Source organism: Larimichthys crocea, chromosome I (assembly GCF_000972845.2).
Source record: "Larimichthys crocea isolate SSNF chromosome I, L_crocea_2.0, whole genome shotgun sequence".
Lineage (NCBI taxonomy): Eukaryota > Metazoa > Chordata > Actinopteri > Sciaenidae > Larimichthys > Larimichthys crocea.
In genome coordinates, this window is record NC_040011.1 from 35,505,272 (window position 1) to 35,527,574 (window position 22,303).

At 38.5% G+C, this 22,303-nt stretch overlaps 1 protein-coding gene across 2 annotated transcripts in view; it reads left to right on the forward strand.

Moving 5' to 3' along the window:
• The window catches only part of spock1 (SPARC (osteonectin), cwcv and kazal like domains proteoglycan 1), a 98,703-nt gene that overhangs the window by 29,813 nt on the left and 46,587 nt on the right, over positions 1–22,303 (forward strand). For both annotated transcript variants that reach the window (XM_019253728.2, XM_019253729.2), the window contains exons 3-4: positions 14,218–14,226; positions 18,017–18,062. In XM_019253728.2, coding sequence (XP_019109273.1) covers positions 14,218–14,226; positions 18,017–18,062 — 55 coding nt within the window. The remainder of the gene's footprint in view (positions 1–14,217; positions 14,227–18,016; positions 18,063–22,303) is intronic.

Below are 22,303 nucleotides of genomic sequence, written 5' to 3' on the forward strand. Positions count from 1 at the left end.
ACCCACCTTTCAAGACATGTGACAAGTGTCACCCGTGAATGTATCTGTGTTTTAGGAAACGGTCTGGTTAATGCTAAATTGAAAAACCCAGTGAAAAGACTACAGTGACGACAGTGCTGGCACACAGAACATCAGGTATAGGGTGTAGTGATGTGACGGTCGCGAACGATCCGGTTCTAAGAGCCGGCTCTTTGAAGTGAACGACGGGAGCCGGCTCCTCGTTGGGAGCCAATTTAGGGAGACGTTTTTTTTTTCACTTCGGTGCGTCACTGTCTCCTCCCCCTGACACTCTCCCTCGTGCCATGCCTGTTCTCACACATCTTGACCAATCACGTTCGGCTTTCAATTAAAAAAGTGGAGGAAAAGAAAATAGTGGAAAAAACCTTTTTTTTCTCCACTTTTTTGTGTGAAAGCTGCATGTAATTTGTCAAAATGTATAGCAGCATCCACGGCAGGGGTGACAGACACACACAGCGGTCGTGGAGGACAAACACGACAGAAGGGAGATGAGAGACATTATTTATTATATTATTGCATTATTTTGGGTGATAAATTAATTAAATAGTTAGTACGTTTTATTTATATAGCACATTTTTACACCGCATGCACTGACCAAAGTGCTTTACAATGTAAAAAATAAAATAAAATATAATAACATTTAAAAATATAAAATAATAATAACAGCAATAATAATAAAATAATAATAATAATTAATTAATAAAACCAATTAATAAAATGTGAGGAGCCGTTTGGGAGCCAAAAGAGTCGGCTCCTTATAGTATGCAGAGCCAAAAGAACCGGCTCTCCAAAAAGAGCCGAAATTCCCATCACTAATAGGGTGCACAGTCTCCAACAAAATATGTATTAGTAGTCCACAAGAATATATGAACAGATAGATAGATCAGATTGATTCAGTATTCCTGTCCACTTGATGAATCGAAGTCCAATACTCTATTTTAACTCTGTTTTTGGTCTCTACCAGGCCCTGAGAGAAATGTCTGACTCTTTAGCTGCTAAATGTCCCACTATGTGTATCAGCTATTTGCTAACCGTGTCCGTTCTTCATTTTGTGCTGAGAAGGTAGTGTGCAGTAATTTTGTTGTATTGTTTTTTTTTTAGAGCTTTGTTAAAATCAGCTGCTGCTGAAAACAACACTATAAGAGCGATGAGAGTGGACCAGAACAATAAAGGTGTGGGCTGGGCAGCTAAACAATGAGCTCTAACTCACTCTAAGGCTCAGTAAATCACAGGGAAGGTGCAGATTCAGCTGATAGTTCTCTGTAGGTTCATCACAGTGTCATATTGTTTTCACATTGTCTTTTGCAAAGTCATTCACTGTTTGTGGCATTTCCTTGTGTACAAGTAACTACATGTTTAATGCACACACAACAGACATGGCACTGGGGACAGGGACTGTCACCTGTGAGTGATATGTTGGTTGACAAACATGACAAATCATGTTGCTGGTGGTCGTGGATCACAGAATATCAGGTATAGGGTGCACCTTTAGAGATCTCTATTGGTTAGCAGGGAACACAGAACACTCCCAAAACTGTGGTGAGCGCTCTGCAAGGAATGTGCACAGCTGTTCTGTTTTGTGTTTATTTGATCAAAAAACTGTATTTTTTCATCTATTTTTAATTAAACATACATTTTCATTCACCGTAATACCTCTTGTTAAATTCAAACATTACCTCATTATGAATTGATATCTTAGTAAACTCTGTATTAGTCAGACCAAATTTGGTTTGCAAATCAGTCAAAGGAATTAATTTGGTTTTCCATTCATTAAATCATCGACAGCAGACTCAATGTGAACCAGCTTAATCGTGCATCGAGCTAACAAGCATTTATCCATAGAGATATTATTTGGACTTTCAGTTTTTACTTTAAAGTTGGCAGAATTTATGTTTTTATCCTTCTAAAATGTACATGACAAGAGATTTTTAAGAGAGCTGTGCAGTTTCAAGATTGAGCCCATTGCTTTGCTTTTGTGTTTCTAACTATGTATACAGCAATGGTACTAATAGAAGACTCATCTGTTTAATTGAGAAAGATTTCATTAATGAATTCTTTATATATTATAAGTATTTAATACTGATTGTCTTCCTAAGTGATTGTTGGAAGTGATGTTTTGTTTTTGTTACATTTCACAACTGTCATCATTTCTCCACATTCATTTTATGATCCTGGACTATTGAATACAAACAAATGTAGTATAGATTTTTCCAAGTTAGTTCCTTGATCAAAAGTTCAGCAGCAAATAAATGAAGTTCATTTTGATGTTTACCTCGACTGACACCTGTAACTACAAAACACACTATGTTCTTACCAATGTCTGACTGCACTATACATCATCATAAACAGGTGGACAAAATAACTGGGTTTGTATGATCAGGAACTGTTACAAATCCTCATCTCACCTCTAAAGGGTAAAGTCAGGTTTCCATTGACCAATCAAAGCAGTGGATGGGCTCTTCTCCCAGGAGGGCTCATTAAATTTGAGTTTGTTTTCGTTAACTCAGAATAAATAAGAAAGGCCTGTCTCTATGTCATTTCAGACATAACTCAGATATAAGTAATGGCATTGGGATCACTCTATACAAAACAATTATACAGAGGCAGTTGCAATGTTCTGATAGAAAATAATAATTGTAGCCCATTGTATCACCCCTGCAGTGTGAAAGCACATCCTTCAGCCAATCAGTGTAGAGATCACCCGGTTGGAAGGGCCAATCCCCATGTGGGCTTGTTAGGGTCCTGGTGTTGTTTGTTTGTTGAGAGGCAAGAGAGAGAGAGAGAGACAGAGAGAGAGAGAGCTGAGATAATGGCAGGTTAGACTGATAGAGGCGATAAGAAAAATACAACAATTTTGTGTGGTGTGTGGTTATGTCTCTCTGTCTCCTCTCTGTCTAAAGACGGTAATGTGTTTGGTTCTGTGCTGCTCTGGTCCAATGTGGGAACTGGTTCAGTGACAATATGTGAAGGGACAGAAAGATAAATTGGTCTGGAAAGACTCCCATCTTCTCCCACCAGGCGTATGGCTGGGCATTGTTTGGAAATTTGTGATATTGAGGCAAGAATGATTTCTGAGATTTGGTAGCAAAGTGATATTTTTTGCTTTGAGAAGTACAGAAGGTTTTCTATAAACCAATTTTTGCATTTAACATAAGTTCTTAAGTATTTATGTTGTCAAACACAACAAGGCGTTCAAGAACTTTAGTGAAATTGCTTAAAATAAGCAAATCATGGCTGCGTACATTGTAGATGTGCTTGCATCTCTTTGGCTGGTCAGATGTTATTTGTAAGAGGGGTGGGGGGAAATCTGCTCCACTCTCAATCCAGAGGAAACAGACCCCCCGGGAACAGATCTGAAAGGATTAGCCCGCTTAGACTGGAAAAGGTCAAACGCCATCTGGGTTTATGTGTCCTGCTGATCCTAAAAGAGCTCTGTTCGTCTGTTGGTTGGTTCCTTCTCTTTAATGAAAACCCACTGGACCACAATGTTGACTGGAACACACCTGGTTGACTCTGTCAGACATGTTTACCTTTCTAGTCTTGAATCATCAGTGTGGGAAACAACAAAAGGGTTTTTTAAAAAATTGTGAAAAAGTCTATTGCTTCAGTATGAACACAGACATGAATAAGACTTGAATATCCATTATGTTTTGAAAGTCATGTAATGTCAAAAATAGTCAGTAAATATACGACACACCAGCGTAAATCACAGCAGTATAACAAAGATAACACTCTGGTTTCACAAACTAAGCTGTAATGTAACAAAACACAAAGGAATTGAGCTCTGAAGTGTGTTGACTGAACAATATCTGCACTTTTCATCCTGAGGCAAGAAAAGGATCAAGTGCAATGTTTGTAGGTTTTGACAGAGTGAGTTTATTTAAAATAAAGACGTCTCTCAGCTCTAGTTTGCAGTTCTCTGCTTTAACGTCTTAAATGAGCCACCATGTTTGCTTCAACTCTCTTTCATGCTCTTCCTCTTTCCTCTTTCTCTGGTTTTCATCCAGCATTCGCCTCTCCAATTCACTCTCCTCCTCTTTATTTCCCTTCATCAGCACCTTTCTGACTTTTCCCTTTGTTTCCCTCACTGACTCTGTTCCTGAGTAAGGCTTTTAAACTCCCGTGAGACTGTGTGAAATTAGCTTGTAGCTGTTGTGGGTGGAAGAGCTGTGTGTGTGTGTGTGTGTGTGTGTGTGTGCGTGTGCGTGTGCGTGTGCGTGTGCGTGTGTGTGTGTGTGTGTGTGTGTCAGTGAGTAGTCTTTACTACTAACTTTGATCAGACATAATGGCTGCTGTTTCCATGTTGTGTTTGTGGATGGGTAAGTGAAGGAGAATAATATTTGTCCAGCGTGCTGTCCTGCTTAAAATCCTCTTCCCTGAAGCGCCAGCAGTGCTGTGTTTGCCTAAAAATTTCCACATTATTGTCCATCTGTGTGTGTGTGTGCGTGTGCATGAGATTGTCGGTGTGTGTTGGATCGGTTGTTAAGGCCACATTGCGTCACTGTGGGTCAGATCTTGACTTTTGCCTATGCAATGCTGTTTCCACATACAAGATGCACCCTTAGATGATAAATATAGAAAGTAATGCAAATATACAGTATTCTTGTGAATACATAGTTTTGGCACACACACACAAAATCCATTTTTTGCTTGGTATTTTTATTGTGTCTGGCATGAAATATACATTTAACACAATTAAGATACTGATTGACAGTTTAAAAAGGTTAATATGTGCTTTTTTTTTTTTTTTTTACTTCTGTCACTGATGCACAAATGATTGCAACATTTCTTTGGGGAAATATTACACCAATTTCAGTGTTTATTGCTTTTCGCCTATCTGCATGATGGCAGCCTCTTTGCCCTGCATTTGAGAGCAGCTGTTCAGAATATGCACTTAATATACTTTTGCCATCAGATGTAGTCAAACGGCACATCAAACAAACTAGTCAATCTCAAAAACACCCCCGCCAGAGATGGAACAAGAAAATTAATTTGTTGATCTGTGATGCAGGTCCGTAAGTGCGAGGAAACTATTGAAGTATAGTTTGAAATACAAAAAGAGCTTGGTGAGTTAAGCAGAATGGACTATAAATATAAAATATTCGATCCTAACGTTTTTTTCTGTAGGGAATTTTGGATATATATTTTTAACCTTTCTTGTTGCACAGCTGTGGGGTGGTAATAATATAATTACAACAATATAATAGTATAAAAAAAACAGTACATCATTATACAAATTGTGTTTTATGGGCATGTTCCTATATTATCCTAAAAGCAAAACTAGTAGAGTAAAAGCAATGCTTGAGCAGAAATACATGATCTATAAAGATTTATATATACTCCAATTAGATGATGATTGATTAACTTTTCTTTTTTGGTCCATTTTTGAGCTAAATCTAAAAACATAGTACATATATAAAAACAGTAATCTACTTTAGACGTTACACCATAACGCATCACAGGGTTCTCTCTCATATCCTGTTCATCGGAAGAAAGACAAAATGTTGTTCTTCTTAGCAAAGAACTTTTGAACTATACCTTTTAATAGGTAAATCAGTAGTCTCCAATGTCAGAATTTGTGTTGTGAACACAACATATTTTCAATAAACTTTTATCACTGATTATTATTACTATTATTATCACCTTGGGGAAATCATAAAAAAATATACTGGTACATTTATTTAGATTATTAAAGAAAAGGTACTCACAGTTCTAATACCTGCAAAATAAAAATGAGCCTTAACTCACAGGTATACTGTATATAGGATTTTTAGATTCAACTCGAATATCAGCAGTGTTCTTCAGGCATTGATCTACAACGATATCACACTTTGAGTTCATGAAGCACACTGTAAGTTCTAACAATATATCACTGCCTTTGTATATGGACAAGTAAAGGGGACAATATATTTACAGGTCTGGATTATAGCTGAGCTCAGCTTTTATTGTAAATGTAGTTTCGGTGATCGCCAGAAACAAAGTGGAAAACCGCCAAGTGTTTTTTTTGTTTTCCTGTTTACATACAGCGAACATAAAAACACTTTGTGAAAAGTTTAGTGTGAGAGCTTGTGTAAAGCCCAGTGTGGATGTTTTGTCTACATCCATTTGACTTGCATTTAGTTTGACAAAGACTTAGAGACAAGAACGTATCAGCAGACACAACACACACACACACACACACACACACACACTCACACACAGTAAGACGTGAGAGCTTCTTCCCACAGGCTTTTTATGAACTTTCTACTGGCATTTACTCTGTGAACAGACAACAACACGGACAATACGAAAAAAGACAGAGACAAAGTGTCAGAGCAGAATGAAGGCAGCTGAGGAAGAGTCTGGAACAAAGGAATTGAGGGAAAACTGAGTGCAGGACAGTTCCAACATGCTGACAGAGAAGGAAACTCTGCACTCTAACTAAAGGGAACTGAGGCAGAGGAAAGAGAGGAGGAGGAGAGAAGGATTAAACAGAGCAGAGCAATGCACTTGGAGTAAAGAAAGGACATTTATCTTTCCTTCCTCCTGAGCTTGTCCCTTGTTTCCCCAGTGGAGCAGACAGATAAGACAGCCTGTGTATGATTGGCTTAACACTTGGCCCGTCGCCACGGCTGCGCTATCACCACGAGATACCGACAGTAGCTTAGGGATTTTGTCAGATGGGATGGTGTTAAAAAAAGATAGGATAGTTTTGTACAGGAAGTTGGTTGATTGAATTTAAATCAGTGTATTTGAATTCTGTGTGAATTTGCACCAGAACTAGAAACTGCAGTGCTGTAAATCGTCTATCACAGTTCCTATCCCACTCTTTTTGCATAACTTCCTCTGCTTTTTGACATTTTCACAGTGTGATTCAGTAGATTTCTATTTAGGGTACTAACTGTCTATAGCAGAGAGACACAGCGAGAGAGAAAAACAGTTCTTTTTTTTCTGTCTTCTATTCTTTTTGACGCTCATCATTAATGCAATTTAAAGCACTCAGGTGCAGCCTGTGTTTCTTTTTTATCAGTATAGGCTCTCTCTAATTATAATAATAATAAGTCAGCAAATTGAGGATCTCCACTGTTTATTTTCAAATAACACTTTCTGTGTCACATAGCAGAACACAGCAGAAGCAGGTGGGCTATTAACACTTTATAAATTTCACTCTAAATATCTATGTCCTGCTCAACAGTGACAAAGTAGCAACATCTGTCAGCTCAGAGGAGAGAGAGTGAAAAGGAAACCGAAATGTTTAAAGCAAGCTGTTGAGTTTTTTTTATTATTATTTTTTTTATTTCCGGAAGCGGGGGAATGAGGCAGCTATGGCTTTGTTTTTCACACCATGGAGAGGTTATGGAAGCATGGCAGCCACAGAAAAGCACCGTGTGAGAGCTGAGACTGTAAGCAGCCAGCAGCAGCTGAGTCTATTCATCATCATCTAGCTTATGGCTGCACACTCGCTGTTGGAGCTTACCTCACAGATAAGAAAATCAAGGACCCATATTCGCAGTACACTAGTTTGACAGACCTCTAGTCAAGTAGACAAAAAGAAAAAGAAGCAGCACTTCCGATTATGTTTTTTTTTTTTTTTCCAACCTGCTTCCCCAGCCAATCAAACAGCCAAAGGCAGTAGACCTGTAGCCATGTCAAACTAATCTACTGACATGCTGTCTTATCTATTATTTATTACACTGTGTTGTGTGTTGTGTCCACTGGACTGTGTCTCCCCGAGGCTTAGATCTAGGTTGACCTCGACACGCCTGGGAGCAGCTGTAAGGCTTACATGGTGAAAAAACACCGATCTGACAGGCAAAAGCGACTCGGGAATAAAGTAACAAACATGAGACTTAGCTAGGTTTGTGGAGAAAATGTTGGAATCACAAGAAAAGTGTTCCAGACTTTTTTTTATTTCTTCCTTGTCAGTTTCCTTCTGCCTCTGCCTTGATCTTATTCGCATCAGTTTTTTTTCTCTGTCACTGCGTTTAACTCGAACGGGTGGCTGAGATTTTCTTCTGCTTTCTTCCCTTTAACCTTATCTGTCAGTCAGTTGTTCATCCAGTTACTAACTCAGTGATGTGAGTGACTGATATCCACGTTTCTTACCGCAGATATGGGTTCTTGCACATGCAGTACCTGACACAAATTAACATGAGAGCAATTATAATGAAGCTTAAGCTGGCGCTGAAACGATAAGAGGATAAGCAGGAATTAAAATGAATAAATGAAAAACATCTAGTCAGACAAAACAAGCAAAGTGAAGACATCACTGGCTGGGAAACTGCATAATTTCCTACAATTCTCTGACGTTTGAAATACTAAAATATTGTTTAATAGAAAAACTAACTGGCAGATTAACCAATCACGTAAATGATTGTTATTTGCAGCCCAGAATGTAGCTTTCTTCTCTATCAGGGAAATTAAATATATTCATCTAAATGTGAAAGGGACGACTTAATTTCCAAACTGATTGTCCTACATTTACTTATTTCTTGTCATGTGTATCCCCTGTTATCCCTATAATTAAGTGATTATCCTGTCTCACGCTTCTCTCTGGAGGCACGCTTGTCACCCCCACTTTAAAGAGGACCAACAACATGTCGTACAAACTAGTTCTATTGGAGCATAACCTAGTCGTATCCTTGGAACATATTTGTCTCCAGATTGCTCTGCAATCTTTTAGGCCTCAGATACGATTTAATTTTAGATTCATGGACCCCATATTGGGTTGAGCCTAGTATTGACAAGAGAGGGACATTTTTAAAAGCTATTTTTAAAAGCTAGATATCAGAAGAATGAAGCCTTTTCTTATTCATTATCTTCTCTTCTTCCCCTCATTAGCTGGCTGCTGCATGCAGTTTGTTGCTATTATTGAGATTTTGCTGTCAGATGATTCACCAAAAACCTTGCACAATGCTATTTAATACTCTTTTTTTGCCTTTTAAGGGTGCCCTTCTCTCCACTGGCCATTAGTAAATCTCCTCATTTCATTTATTCTTTGCATCATTTAAACTTAAAAAACACATCACATGATTTTGCAAGTCCAGGTCCCACGAGTAATTAATGTACAATGACTCTTCCTCTCTGCTCCAATTGTTTGTCATCTTGCTCTATCTGTGTTGTTTCATTGGTGATGTGCAAAGATTGTTGTTTCTCAGTACTCCATCATTTGTATCTTTCTTTGATTCTCTCTAGTCCTCCCTCTCTAAGTTTCTAGTTGAACTAACTCTCTCCACTTTCCACCAGTGCTCTTGTTGTAATTGATTGAATTTCATGTTCACTATCCTAGAAACTGGGAGGCAATAAGAGAAAAGGGAAAGGAAGTCAGTTTGGAGAGGGCATTGAAAAGAAAGGAAGGAAGAAAGGAAGGAAGAAAGAAAGAAAGAAATATGAAAATGCAGAGATATTTGAAATAACGGGCTGCTCAGTGGAAGTTTTTACCCTCATTAATGTGAAGAGAAAAGACAGAATGAAGAGGAAGCATATTTTTGATGTTTGGCTTTGATCCACATGGTTTAGTTGAGGGATGTTTTCAGCAGTGAAAAGAGGAGTAGAGGAGGGAGGCATGGAGTTGATGAATGAGGGAGGCTATAAAAATAGAAAGCTAAGGGGAGAAGGGGGAAGTAAGCAGAAAGAAAAGGAGTCGTTTGTCTCAGTTTAGAGAAGCTGGATTAGCGATGAATACAAATGTTGTCATTGGTTAGTCGGATCCTACATAGCATTACACTCTGGAAGGAATTCACTGTGATATTAAAGCCACGTTTGTTTTTAGCGTAATTGTTTGTTTGTGTGTGAGACTAATAGAAGGAGAGCAGGTGATAACGTTTGAATACACTCCAATAAGCTATTTAATTTGAGTTTGTGAAGTTATACTCAAACACAGGTGCAAACGTTGTGTGAGAACAATATGTATGTGTGTGGTCTTCTCAGTGCCACATGTAATATTCAGTGTTACCTGTCTGTTCATATGAATGAGATGCTGCCTGTCAATCTTGAGGCTGTGGACATGAATACTGGATAGACTACGGTGGAGCTACCCTACAGGAGAGCAAACACCTCTGTCTGGTCTTCCTCTCTCTGAGTTTCCTGTCTTCCTCTCACGTTCTCCTCCCCCTCCTTATCTATTTTTCCTAGTCATCCTTCCTCCTCCTTAATCTTCAATCGCTCTTTTGTTCCTGGAAACATCCTTTTGCTTCCCCCTCGTCTTTTTCCTCTTCCTCAATCTATGCATCTCTTCCCTTTGCTGGTATAAATTGAAATGACCTTTCGTTTTTCGATTACTGAAATCAAAAAAAGGACAGATGATTCTCCATATATATATATTTTTTTTTTTTCTTCCCAAGTCGCCTACTTGCTCGTGTCAGACATGTGTCAGAAGATAAAAAGTACAAAGCTTAAAACAACACAGCGTAGCTTAACGGTAGCCTGCAGCTGCACTTTTCAGCTTGACACCATGGCCGCTGCTGGAGTCACAGATGTATCCAATTCTTTGATTGACCCTTGCTGTCCGCTGTCACTACAGTTATCTAGCAGCTTGCTCAGTATTTCAGCTGGTAACGGGGATCATAACTGTCACACAGTGGAAACAGCCACTCAGTCTGCAGTTTTTGGCTTGCATGCTTGCACATGCCCATCTCCTACTGCAAAGCATAGTTTGAGCTAAAGAGAAAGAGCATTTGTTGATCTGTACTTTCATCCTCGTCTCTATTCCATCTCCTCACGTCTCAACTGTGATTAGAATGCTGACAATGCAACAAAAAAGTCTGCCTGTTATGTGCAATCCATTGTTTTCATGGCCAATATTTTTTGTTTTTATTTCACACATTTCAAATTCTGGTTACAATGTGTAAGAAATCATGGATAGTAAGTGATACAGGCAGTTTCAGATCCATACTGTGGAGGCTGAACAATGTTATTTTTTTCTTCTCAAAACTTTCACACTTCTGTTTTAGACTGAATAACTTCCACATTCACACAGACTACCATGTGTTGGATCAGATGCCCGGTGACCGTGATCAACAGCTCTACTTTCACTGTTAAATGTGTTCATTTGACTCTGTCACTGCAGTAATGGTGGTGCTGATGGGTTGGTTTCTACTCATCATTCAGCCACCTTCACACATTACATTTTTTTTCAAATCAGATATTTCTTTTTTTTTCACTAATGAGGACAAAAACTTTTAGTGAGAACAACTTCATCAAATGTACAATTTCCATTTCTGGTTGTGCGTTACCACGCAATATTGTTGTTGAAGAAAAATTGGATCCACTGGTCCTACTCAGCATTACTCACTTCTGCAGAGGCTGAACAGTAAAGTCATTTGATGAAGTGTGTCACTAAAATCTCTCTACTCTCTGCTCTGTTCTGCTATCTGCTTATAGACCTCATATATCAGCTTCACAGGACACAGATCAGATCCCAGACTAGTACTTGACTATAAGTGGGATGTAGCCTAAGGAGGAAAGCAGTGACTTGGCGGAGATGAAGGAATGAGAGGAGGAGGAGAGGGGAATGAGTTAGAGACTATGAGGGAAGAGATGAGGGAGGGAAGGAATTCGGCAAGGTTCCAGACCCATGAATAAAATGCATAAAGTACACAGTAAATTTTTAATGCTGTTTAGTTTCCACCGAGAGGCCAGATTTGCATCCTCATCCCCTGATTATGACATCTTCAGTCAGCACTTCAGGCATGGCTTTACCTATTTTAATGTTAATGCGAGTGCAAACCAATACCAACTTGTGTGCATGTACACACACACACACACATGTACTCACGCACACATATTCAGTGGAGGTTAGTTCAGCTGAGAGAAGCTAATCGCGCTGAAACCATTCCCACATCGGTTCCTCTCTAAATCAATTCTGTTCCTTCTCTACCTTTTCCTGTCACGGACTTCCTCTGAGACCTGCTATCAGATGAGATCTCAGGCCCATCACTTTAAACATGAGAGAGAAAAAAATGAGCTAACCCGCTGGAGACCCAGGTCATCACAGAAATAAAAGACTTCTTGAGACTGTTCTCCGAAGTGAAACAAAAACACTTTATTTGTTATGTTTGTGACCTCATGCTGCAGTGTCATCATGGTTTTGATCATATTCAGGACGTTGAGATAGATTTTAAAGTTTTATATACATAATTATGAAAAAATCAAGTTTTTTAAAATGTCTGCATTGATGCACATTGGCTTTTATTTATTTCATATTCATCAAATTTGTCATTTTTGCACCAACTAAGTTACTTTAACAGTTGAGGATGAATCCAGTTTGGTTTCTGGCTGCCTGGATTTAAGATTTTTTGGTTTTGTATCGAAAAACTCCAGCTAGCATATCCAGATTTTGGGATCAGAATCTGCAATGACTGTCATCTTCAGAAGAACCAAAACTTCAGTTGCTTGTAAAACAACCCACCAATATGTTTGGAAGTAAGTCAAAATCACACAGCCGAGTCAAGTAGCAATATTAACAAATGTACCATATATGCTAATTGGCTAAGTTGTTTTTGCTCTTCTCGTACTACGTTTCCTCATTGATATGTGAGCCACTTGTCTTTCCCTGGGGAAACTGTCTGACACTGCAGCTTAGTTTAACTTCATCGTCCAACTGCTAAATAACGTCTAATGGAACTACTCAGTGAAACATTAAGGTGTTTGAACACAGACATGCAGTCAATTAACTATAATTAAAATGGAGGCACTGCTAAATAAACTGCATCATGTAGAGGTTTACAATAAAGTAATTCCATTTTCACTGACAGCTGTTGTGCTACATTTTAAACAGATTTTAATTAAACCCTATAAAAACTTAATTAAACAGTTCAAATTTTTGCTTGCCAACACTCTCCTGCAGTGTTTGCAACTTTAAGTAGATATGAGTAAAAGACTTTCTTGACTTGGAAACTCTTTTTAAATTCTAGCACCACCTTCAACAAAGACGATATGATTATAACGGCACAGTTTTATCTCCTTGTAATCACTTTAAAGGGTTTGAATGACATTGGGGCAGTGTCGCAGCGAGCTAAACAGCCAGTTAATGCTTTTGAGATGAGCACACTAAAATATTAATGGGGGTCCTAGGCAAGGAAAGGTCATCCCTGAGACTTAGATTGAATAATAAGAGGGCTAGTATCAACTGCTGTAAACCTTAAGTAACGCACGCTGGTGAAAAACTGTGAAAGTAGTTCTCCGGCAGCAGCACCTCAACTGCAGTCCTCTGCTGGACACGGTCTTGATCTTATGATAACAGACAAAGCACTTTTCCTTGTGAACACAACATGTTTTCTAGCTGCAGGTCAAAATGAACTCAGCAGAAAAACAACATGTTGCAAATTGTCCAGATGGTATAGAAATCAAAAGTCAACAAGTTTATTTGTTCCAATCTGGTTCAGATGTAACCACACAGACAGTTGTTTCACTGTTAGCCTCAAATATGTTGAGCTAGTTACCCAAAGTTACTGTGGATTGGTTTATCAAATTGATGACTGATTATTTTTTGATTACTTAATGATTTCCAAATAAAGATTATAGGTAGTAAATTTAGGTAATTGTCTCGCTTTATATTCATATTCTCCTTCCTATCTCTTTGACTCTATTAAATCATACATTTATACAGTATATTACATTTTTATGTGGTATAACAAAGTCCAAAAGTCAGATTCCTTTCATAACTCTGTTTTGAAGTATGTATAGTTAGTGTGTTTTGGCTATAAGGGCAAAGCGTAGGACACCCTCAATCCTAGACCCTCATTTAGACAAGTATAATCAACACAAAGTTTCTCTCCACTTCCCTCCTCGCACTCACATTTTAGCATAATAAAAAGGCACTACCTTTTTACTCTTGCCTCTACTTTTGCACAACTTGCCTGCCTCTCCTCTTCTTTCTTTCTCCCCTTTCTCTTTACCCTTTATGCTGTGCCTCAACTCTAAGCCTGCACAATTTGCCCTCGATGTGTTTCAAATTACATGCCACATCAAATAAAGCTATCTCATAAGGCTTTGAGCGTGAGTGTGAGTATGTGCGAGTCCTTTGGTATTCTACCACCTTCAGAATCAGATTCCTATTAAATGAATCTCTAGAGTTGAGCTCGGTATTCAGATCGAGTAACACAGGGTTGTAATAGCTCTGATAGACATTGCATACTGTGCCGTTATCGCTGACCTTTCTTTCTCTCTTCTCTCTTTCTCCCCTCCATTGCTCTGCCTCTTCTCTCCAATCATCTAAAGGAAGCGGAGGTAAGTAAATTTATCGTGTTTGTAATTTAATTATACCATTCTGAAACATAGTTACCTTCCTGGAAGTCCCCGACATTGTAGTGTTTGTCTGACACTGCAGCAAACCCATATTTAAGGCATTGTTGGAGAACTAGAGAGATTGCTAATTTAAATGCATAGCAGGTTGGGTGGCCAGTCAGCCATATTGTGATGTAGTATTTCATATTAAAATGTTGCTGTAACAATTTTCAAGGTTTCAACATTTTCAGAAAATCGCTGCAATTTATCAATATATCAAGTTTCTGAAGTGTGGAGTAGTATTAACTTTTAACAATGTAAAATAGTTCTTTCTTGTGGATTAGCTATTGAGTTGGTGTTCATGTCTGACATAGTAATGGAACAGAAATATTACACCCATATCGATAGCACTGGGGAACAATTTGAAAAAAAAAAATTCTGTTGAGTTAGATTTTTATGCTGATTGAAACATAAATGCTGGTTCCAAAAGTACAGTCAGTTTTTTTCTAGCACGTCAAGTTTTTCCTTCACGGCTTACCCTCCAGCATAGTTCCACTGATTAGCTGTAGTCAGACTTGCCAGCTGATCACGATTGGACTCATCTACAGCTACGTGGCAACTTGTTTGTGCAGTCACAATTGAGACAGTGCGGTGAGAGGTGTGTGCAGCTCCCACTAGGTCAGTACTATCAATATCTGCAAACAGAAAGCCAGAATAGTAGAATGAAGCAGATTTGTGTGGGCCGTTCTCTTAACCTTGTAACCATGGGCACACCGTTGTAAGTTCTATTTCGTTTTGTGCTGTTGTTGTAGTTTTCAAAGCTTGTAACTATTCCATCTTAGTGTTTTAGTTACATAGATATATATATATTTCCTTTGTTCCAGATCATGTCTGCTCCTGATACTTCTCGTCGTAAATGCCTAAACAGCCCTGACTCCTTTTGCTATATTTGTGGTAGTTTCACCATTCCAAGTCAGACATCAGTGCATTTGTCAAACAAGCATATTTTGCATATTTTAAAGTAAAACAATGTGATCAAGACAAGCCATGGGCCCCTCACAAAGTGTGCAAGCACTGTTTTTGAGAGTTTATGGATGTGGACCAAAGGAACACGTGAAAAGTTGGCATTTGGTACCCCCATGGTTTGGCGAGAGCAAAAAGATCATTGCACAGACAGTTTAGTGAAAACAAGCACACATATGTTAAGTACAGTATTTTTCATATTTTTTAAGAAAACGGGGATCCTATAGTTCAAAAACTTGACGTGATAGGGAAAAACTGAGATCAGTTTTGGATTCCGCAACCAAAAATTAGTTAAAAACAGCTGTCAGAGCTAACTCAACAAAAATTGTGTTCCCCAGCGTAGTTAATCATTTTATTCTGCTATAACAGCAACCGCACAACCATTATTCTAAGAAGACTTCCCACAAGATTTAAAAGCATTCAGTCACAACAGCTTTAGTGAGGATGTGAGGTCAATGTTGTCAAATTCTTTTATACCACACTTTGAACATAATTTCTTTACTGATGTCCTTTGTGGATTTATGTTGTTGTAAAGACTTCTAATAATTGGAAATAAAGCCTTAAAACTAAAGTATAAAAGAGTCTCAGGCCAAAAATACACAAAAGCATTTTGATCGCATATTACAAAAAAATGTCAAGAGACAGGGGCAGCATCACACTGAGTTGTTTCTCCCAAAAAGATGATTTATTAAGTTTTAACAATTTTTACATACCATATCAGGTGTCTGTATGTAACTCCTTGATCACATGTTGAATACCTAATGCAGACATAATATTGAAACATAGTAATTTTGCTTATTATCATAATTGTACTTAACAAATCACCTTTTATTATCAATTCAGCATAACTAATAAAGGGTGAAATGAAAGGATTTCTTACATACTGGATACCATTTCTCCACATGACGCTGACAATGTGATGATACTGCATGTAAAGAGGCTGGAGTGCTTAATCATGGGAAGTCCTTGTCACTGTTTAAGCATAGAATAACATTCTAATGGTTTCATGGTGTAAGCCTCATTAGAACTTACTGCAGAAATTTGTTTTGCCGCACTAGCATTCTACTTAACAGCTTTACATCTCAGTCAAAGAATATTTTTTTTATCAGAGACAGAGCAGGAGAGACAGGCATAAAATAAGTTTAAAAAAAAAGAAGAAGTGAGGACATGAGTGATGTACGGACCTACGGGAGAAAGTAATTAGGTTTCATCTCCTCTTTTCAAACTTTTCTGCTGGCTCAAGTGTCTGCAGTTGCCATTTATAGAACAAGGACTGGATGAGTAGGTCAGCTGTCCATTTTCTGTTTCCTAATTTAGGCCCACGCCTTCTCTCTCTCCCCCTCTCTCTCTGTTTTATTCAATAATAAAGTACCTGGAGATCCTGCTTTTAAACTCAGCAGGTTGTCTCTGCCTCATTCACCTAGTGTCACTGACACAGGCTCACTCCCTGCTGACACACATATGGCTCGCCCTGGGCACTCCTTTAGATCGAGACACCACCACCGAGTCTGTGTGTGTGTATGGGTGGAGGTAGCTCACACTGTAAAGAAACCACAGACTGCTTTCAGTGCACTGCTAATACAGTAACACTTTACTCTCTTAAACATGTCTATATAAACATTTCATAAATGGTTTAGAGCACACTTTAATCTGATTATATGCTATAAGTGTGTATCAATATATTTTTTAACAACTGTGGAGGTAGGTACAGATACAGATAATGAATAACAACATACTAAAACTGTGTTGTAATCATCTAAAATATGCCTTCACAGGAGATATTATAATAGTTGATGAATACTGTACATTAACAAACACCTAAAAAGTCCTTATAGCTGCTGGCAACTACATTATAATGCAGTATAAATCATTTATAGTGTCTTTAAATGCTAAATGGGAGACAGCAAGCAAATCTCTCACAAACAGAGCTCACAGTGAAGGTTTCAGGATTATGAAGTCATTCACACCCCTCAGATCAGCTGACCCGATGCTCCTAAGAATCAATGTGATCATGTAACAAAGAGAAATGCAGGGACTGTTAATCAATTGTTCCACTTGTATGCGTTATATGCATGTAACACTAAGCTGTGGCTCTTTTCATGACGGGGACTTTAAATGGTCTACAGAATAGGAGACGTCTTTAGCTGGGCAGGAAATCCGCTCTGAATGGATCCATTGAATCAAAGTGTATTTGGCCTAACAAATCCAAAATTTTTTCTCAACTGAGCTTAGCTGAGACAAGCCAATTATTTTCTCTTTTAATATTTCCAGTTGATGAAGCTTTTCCATGACTGTAGACTGTAGCCAATGACAACAACTTAGACGTCACGTGACACTGTTGCCTCAAAATCCGTCCTCTCCTCCTGTCATTTCTTCCTAATATAACAACAACAACCCTTCTCTCTAAACAAAGCAGAAGCTCATTTTGACCTTGACACTAAATCTTTTTGTCCTAGTTAAAGACATTTTTTAACTAGAGCCTATAACATTTTGATCCACAGCTGAAGGTTTTTCTCTACATTTGTGTCCTATTTTTGAACGTCTAAACATGCCTTTATCTCGCAGTGTCTTTCCATTTTTTGCTGCAATTATTCATTTTTACAAAAAACAATGTATGCGAGAACAAAAGGAGAGAAGAATGAAGACAGGATTCTTCAGTAGGGTAGTTTAGTATTTGGGTTGTTCTCTCTCTGGTCTACAAAATAATTCAATGATATTCTCAGCATGGAGTTATTTTTTCATAACCCACTTTCTTGTGTTGTGTTTCCAGGATGACTACTTCAAAAGCTGGGCTCCTGCCAAATCTCTAGACCAAGGTGAGTTCTGCTGTTAGTGTGTTTATATTAATGCATACTGTATATGAAACTCAGGGTGGTTATCAGAAATCAATAATTAGTCAGTCATTAGTTTAGTAGTTCTAAATATATCAGCCTCATTTACTCCCATTCAACATTTAAAATGACTTTATATATTTCTAATTCGGGTTTAGGTGCAGATTGAAATGTTGCAATTGCTTTCTGCTTCCCTTTTCCTGTTCAAATTGACAATTTAAAAATGAATCCCAATATAATCTACAGTATAGTTAGGACATCCTGTCATAACCCATTTAAGGCAACAGACGAATTGAATGACTCGTGAGTCTGACCTATAACATTAAACATATTATAAATTGTATTTCTGTATGTCACGATGTGATAGAAGTAGAGTAAAACCATCTTCAGTACAGAGATTTTACTATAAGCATCATTTCCTAGATTTTTTTTATGATTTTGCACCTCCAGTTTCAGTGTCATACATTTGGACAGCTGTGCGCGTGTATTTGTTATGATTCTATTACTTCACTAACTAGCAGGTCGACAACTTTGCTAACAGCCAAACATCAAGCAAATGATGAAAAACACAAGACAAGAAGCCCAGTTCAGCACCTGTCTTTCAGACTTTTATTTCACAAAGCTGACCAGGAGTCAGTCTGAAATTGGCTTCTTGCTCAGTCACTTTCCTTTAGTCTTCTTTACTTTCTCCATCAACGTCCTCTTCAGCAGCTATAGTTCGTAACAGTATACTTTACTGTCCATCTGTAAACTCTGTACTGTAAATCTCAGAGTTGAGGTGGAGCAGTCAGAAAACACTTTCTTCATACAATATAATCAAGTTTCATCAAAGTAAATCACATAGTTGGTTGTGTGTGACATAGTGCCATAAAGCTTTTCATATGTTGCAGGCGTTCCTGGTTAGTTACATAACGCAAGAACAGACATATGGGGTGCATAGTGGGAATAACAAAGACATCATTCACATCAGTGTAGCATCAAAATTATTTAAAATGTTATTTTATGGCCTTAAATGTAGAGGGGGGCACGGTGGTGTAGTGGTTAGCACTGTTGGTTTAGTGTACCTTACATGAACCATTCTTCAAGTTTTTTAGTGGTACAGTTTACAGCCTGTAAATTCAAAGTACTCCAAATGAATTAATTGTGCTGTTTAGTGAACTGTTGCCAAAAATCCAATCATCTCTTTAAGCATGTGTGTGTCTGCGTTCATGTGTGTGTGTGTTTGTGTTTGTGTGTAGGACTTTATCCAAGGCCAAATGCTGCTCTTACATACTGCTTATGGACTTACTATGGCAACAACGCCAAGTCCACTTCATCAATCACACTCAAGTGTGTAATGCTCTTAGACCTCTAGTAACTCTTGACTAAACTTGATTATTACAAACACTCACTCACTTTCACTCACTCTCATTGACTCACAAATGTGTGCACACACACACACACACACACAAACAGACTTTGGGGGAGGGGGGCGGTGATTGGACTGCAGCTCTCTGAAGAGCACAAGAGACTTTAAATCTTTCTACCACCTAGTATGTTCTGTTCTGTGCTGGCTTGGTTTTGCATATCTAGCACAGTAACTGTAACTCTTCAGGGAAAGACTTGCTGAGCAGGTTTATCTGGGCCAGCTCCTCGTGGATACTGAGCCTAATGAGAGCAGCTTCGGCTCAGTGCATCAAATTCTATAGTTACACTAGTTTCTTTGCTGGACTATAGACAAAAAAGTAAACAGAGTTTCATTTTTCTAACCAGGGACAAAACACATGACGTTATGAATCCTCTGTGACAGAATCCAGGAGTAGCACATGTACAGAAGCCTGATTTAGGTACTAAAACAATGCTGTACTAACAAAAACATTACTGCAGAGCTACTGTATGGATCTGCTCTGCTTTATGCTGAACCAGAGTATCTAGTTTAACCACGTCTATCAACTCTACTCCTGACTTATAACATTTATTTCAATTATGCCAGAGACCAAACACAGAGTGGCAAATTGCTGATGCTGTAACAGAGAATAACTTGAAGAAAAGGGCACTCACTGCCTTGGCTGACCCCTGAATCCCACTGGTGTGGCTCTGTGAGGTTAAGACTGTTTTGGTCTGTTCTCCACACAGCTTCATATAATTTCAGAATCGCCTCCACCAACTCAATCTGCTCTGTGCCACTTGACGCAGCATCCCTCATAAGTAGACTGACTGTGGAATCTCCACAGAGCGGAGACCCGCTCCTGAAATGTGCCGCAGTGATGTGTGACAGTTTTGGAAGGAACAGGCAATTGATGTCCCGATTGTTCCAAGAGGCATGGTATTTTGTTATTTGATTTGGAGGAGTTGTTGAAGCTTCACTAACTCAGCGGATTTGTTTTCAACCATACACATTTATTGCTCTATTAGACCTATTTTTAGCAAGAGATTTCAGTAATTGCTTTCGTGAGTACAAAGTTACTGTAAGTGATGACCCTAGTTAATTGTGGCGGGGGACTATAAAGCCTAGTCATTAGAAGCTCACAGTAGAAACCATTTCATACATTTACTACGTATAAAAATGCTTTGAAATATCCATGAAAGCCCTTTGCTTCTCTAAAAATCCATCTGTGCTCTTAGATTGCCCACATCACACGGTGCACATTGTGAGTCACTGCAACACTTTGCGAGGACATAGTGAGGTGACTTTGTCCTCTTGAGATTGTGACATCTGTGCATTTCTCTAGAGACACATTCAATGTAGTTGAAGCATGGAGCAGCTTTGTGCCAATTAGACTCTTTATGGGAGTCTTCTTTTTGCCTTGCCCCTTCTGCTGCAGCAATGCACTTCAGCTGCAATACGACTGCTCCCCTGCTGCAGAGCTGCCAACATCACTATGCACAATGCAGTTACTCCTACTCAGACAGCACACCTGAGAGTAATGGACAACAAAACAATTACACAGCGAATACATAATGGAAATCAGTCAGGCAATCTGGTCTGCTTTGGGAACATTTGTTGTTTTCATGTGTCTGAATTGTTTCTAGTATGTGCCAATTTTTTTCTAGCTGTTGCTACAGGCATCACATTCATCACTGTTAACTTTACCTTTTGACTCCAGCCAGTGTCCAAATGACAGGCTTTTGAATACAAGTCAACCAGTGATGGACTTGATATGAGCAGTGCACAAATCCCTTCCCAAAACAATGCTGACGTGTTGTAATGATGTCTTCCTGTAAAACATTGTTTTATCTAAAGAGCACATTTAAGTTTTTTGATTGATGGGAATCGAATTTGAGGAATTGGGTAGAAAAGTGTGCATACATGGGATTGCAATCTAAAATAAAGGGTAAAAATAAAATATGCTTAGTCACATCACAAATGTAATCTATGACGTAAGCCCTTGGTTGGATGTCAATACAACAGAAACATAGCAGACATAGCAGTATCAGTCACTTCCTGCTGATCTCAGTTTGACTAATGAATCACTGGTCGCCCTTGGAGACTAGTCATCAACAGGAAGGTTGATGGGGCAAAATCCAGTCTCCTGATGAATCACTCACAGATTAATGCTTCCTTCTGTAGCATCTAATGAATGAGGGTGGGATCGCAAATTACTTGTTGGTGATACTGAACAGCAAGTGATCAAATCCATCAGTGGTAAATATGTTTTCCAGACTTCTTGTGGATTGCACTGAGGTCCAGCAGTTGATTTGTAGCTTTGTGTGGAGCTGTGGTAAACATGTATTTGGATCCAAACTTGTCATACTGAATTTGAGAAACCCTAAGAATCAGCTACAGCCTGTAAGGCCAGTTGGCTGCTTTACCTCACTGAAATGAACATATGTTGCAGCTCATCAGTATGCTGATATGATCCACATGTCAGGAATGTGCTGTAGATTTGGTTCTGCATGTAGTCCTGTGTGATTGCCAAATGCCAAACAAAATTTCCAAATACAACAGGGAAGAAAAATCCTGATTTTAAATTATTTAAATAATGAAAAATTCTTCTCACTTCTGTCTGTGTTTTTAGCATATATAAAGAGTCTTCTTAAAACTAAACAATGTTAACAATGGAGCCTTATGGGCTTCTCCATATAAGATGCTGATATAGAATAATGTGGTTTGTTTTGTGTATTTTAATCCAGTGGAAGTGTAATTTTCATTTCACAGTACTTTTAATAGTGGGATGCTGAAAAAGGCTATAATTTGGTATATTTAGTCATAGAAGCCCAACCACATACACAGCGTAGAAGCTGTT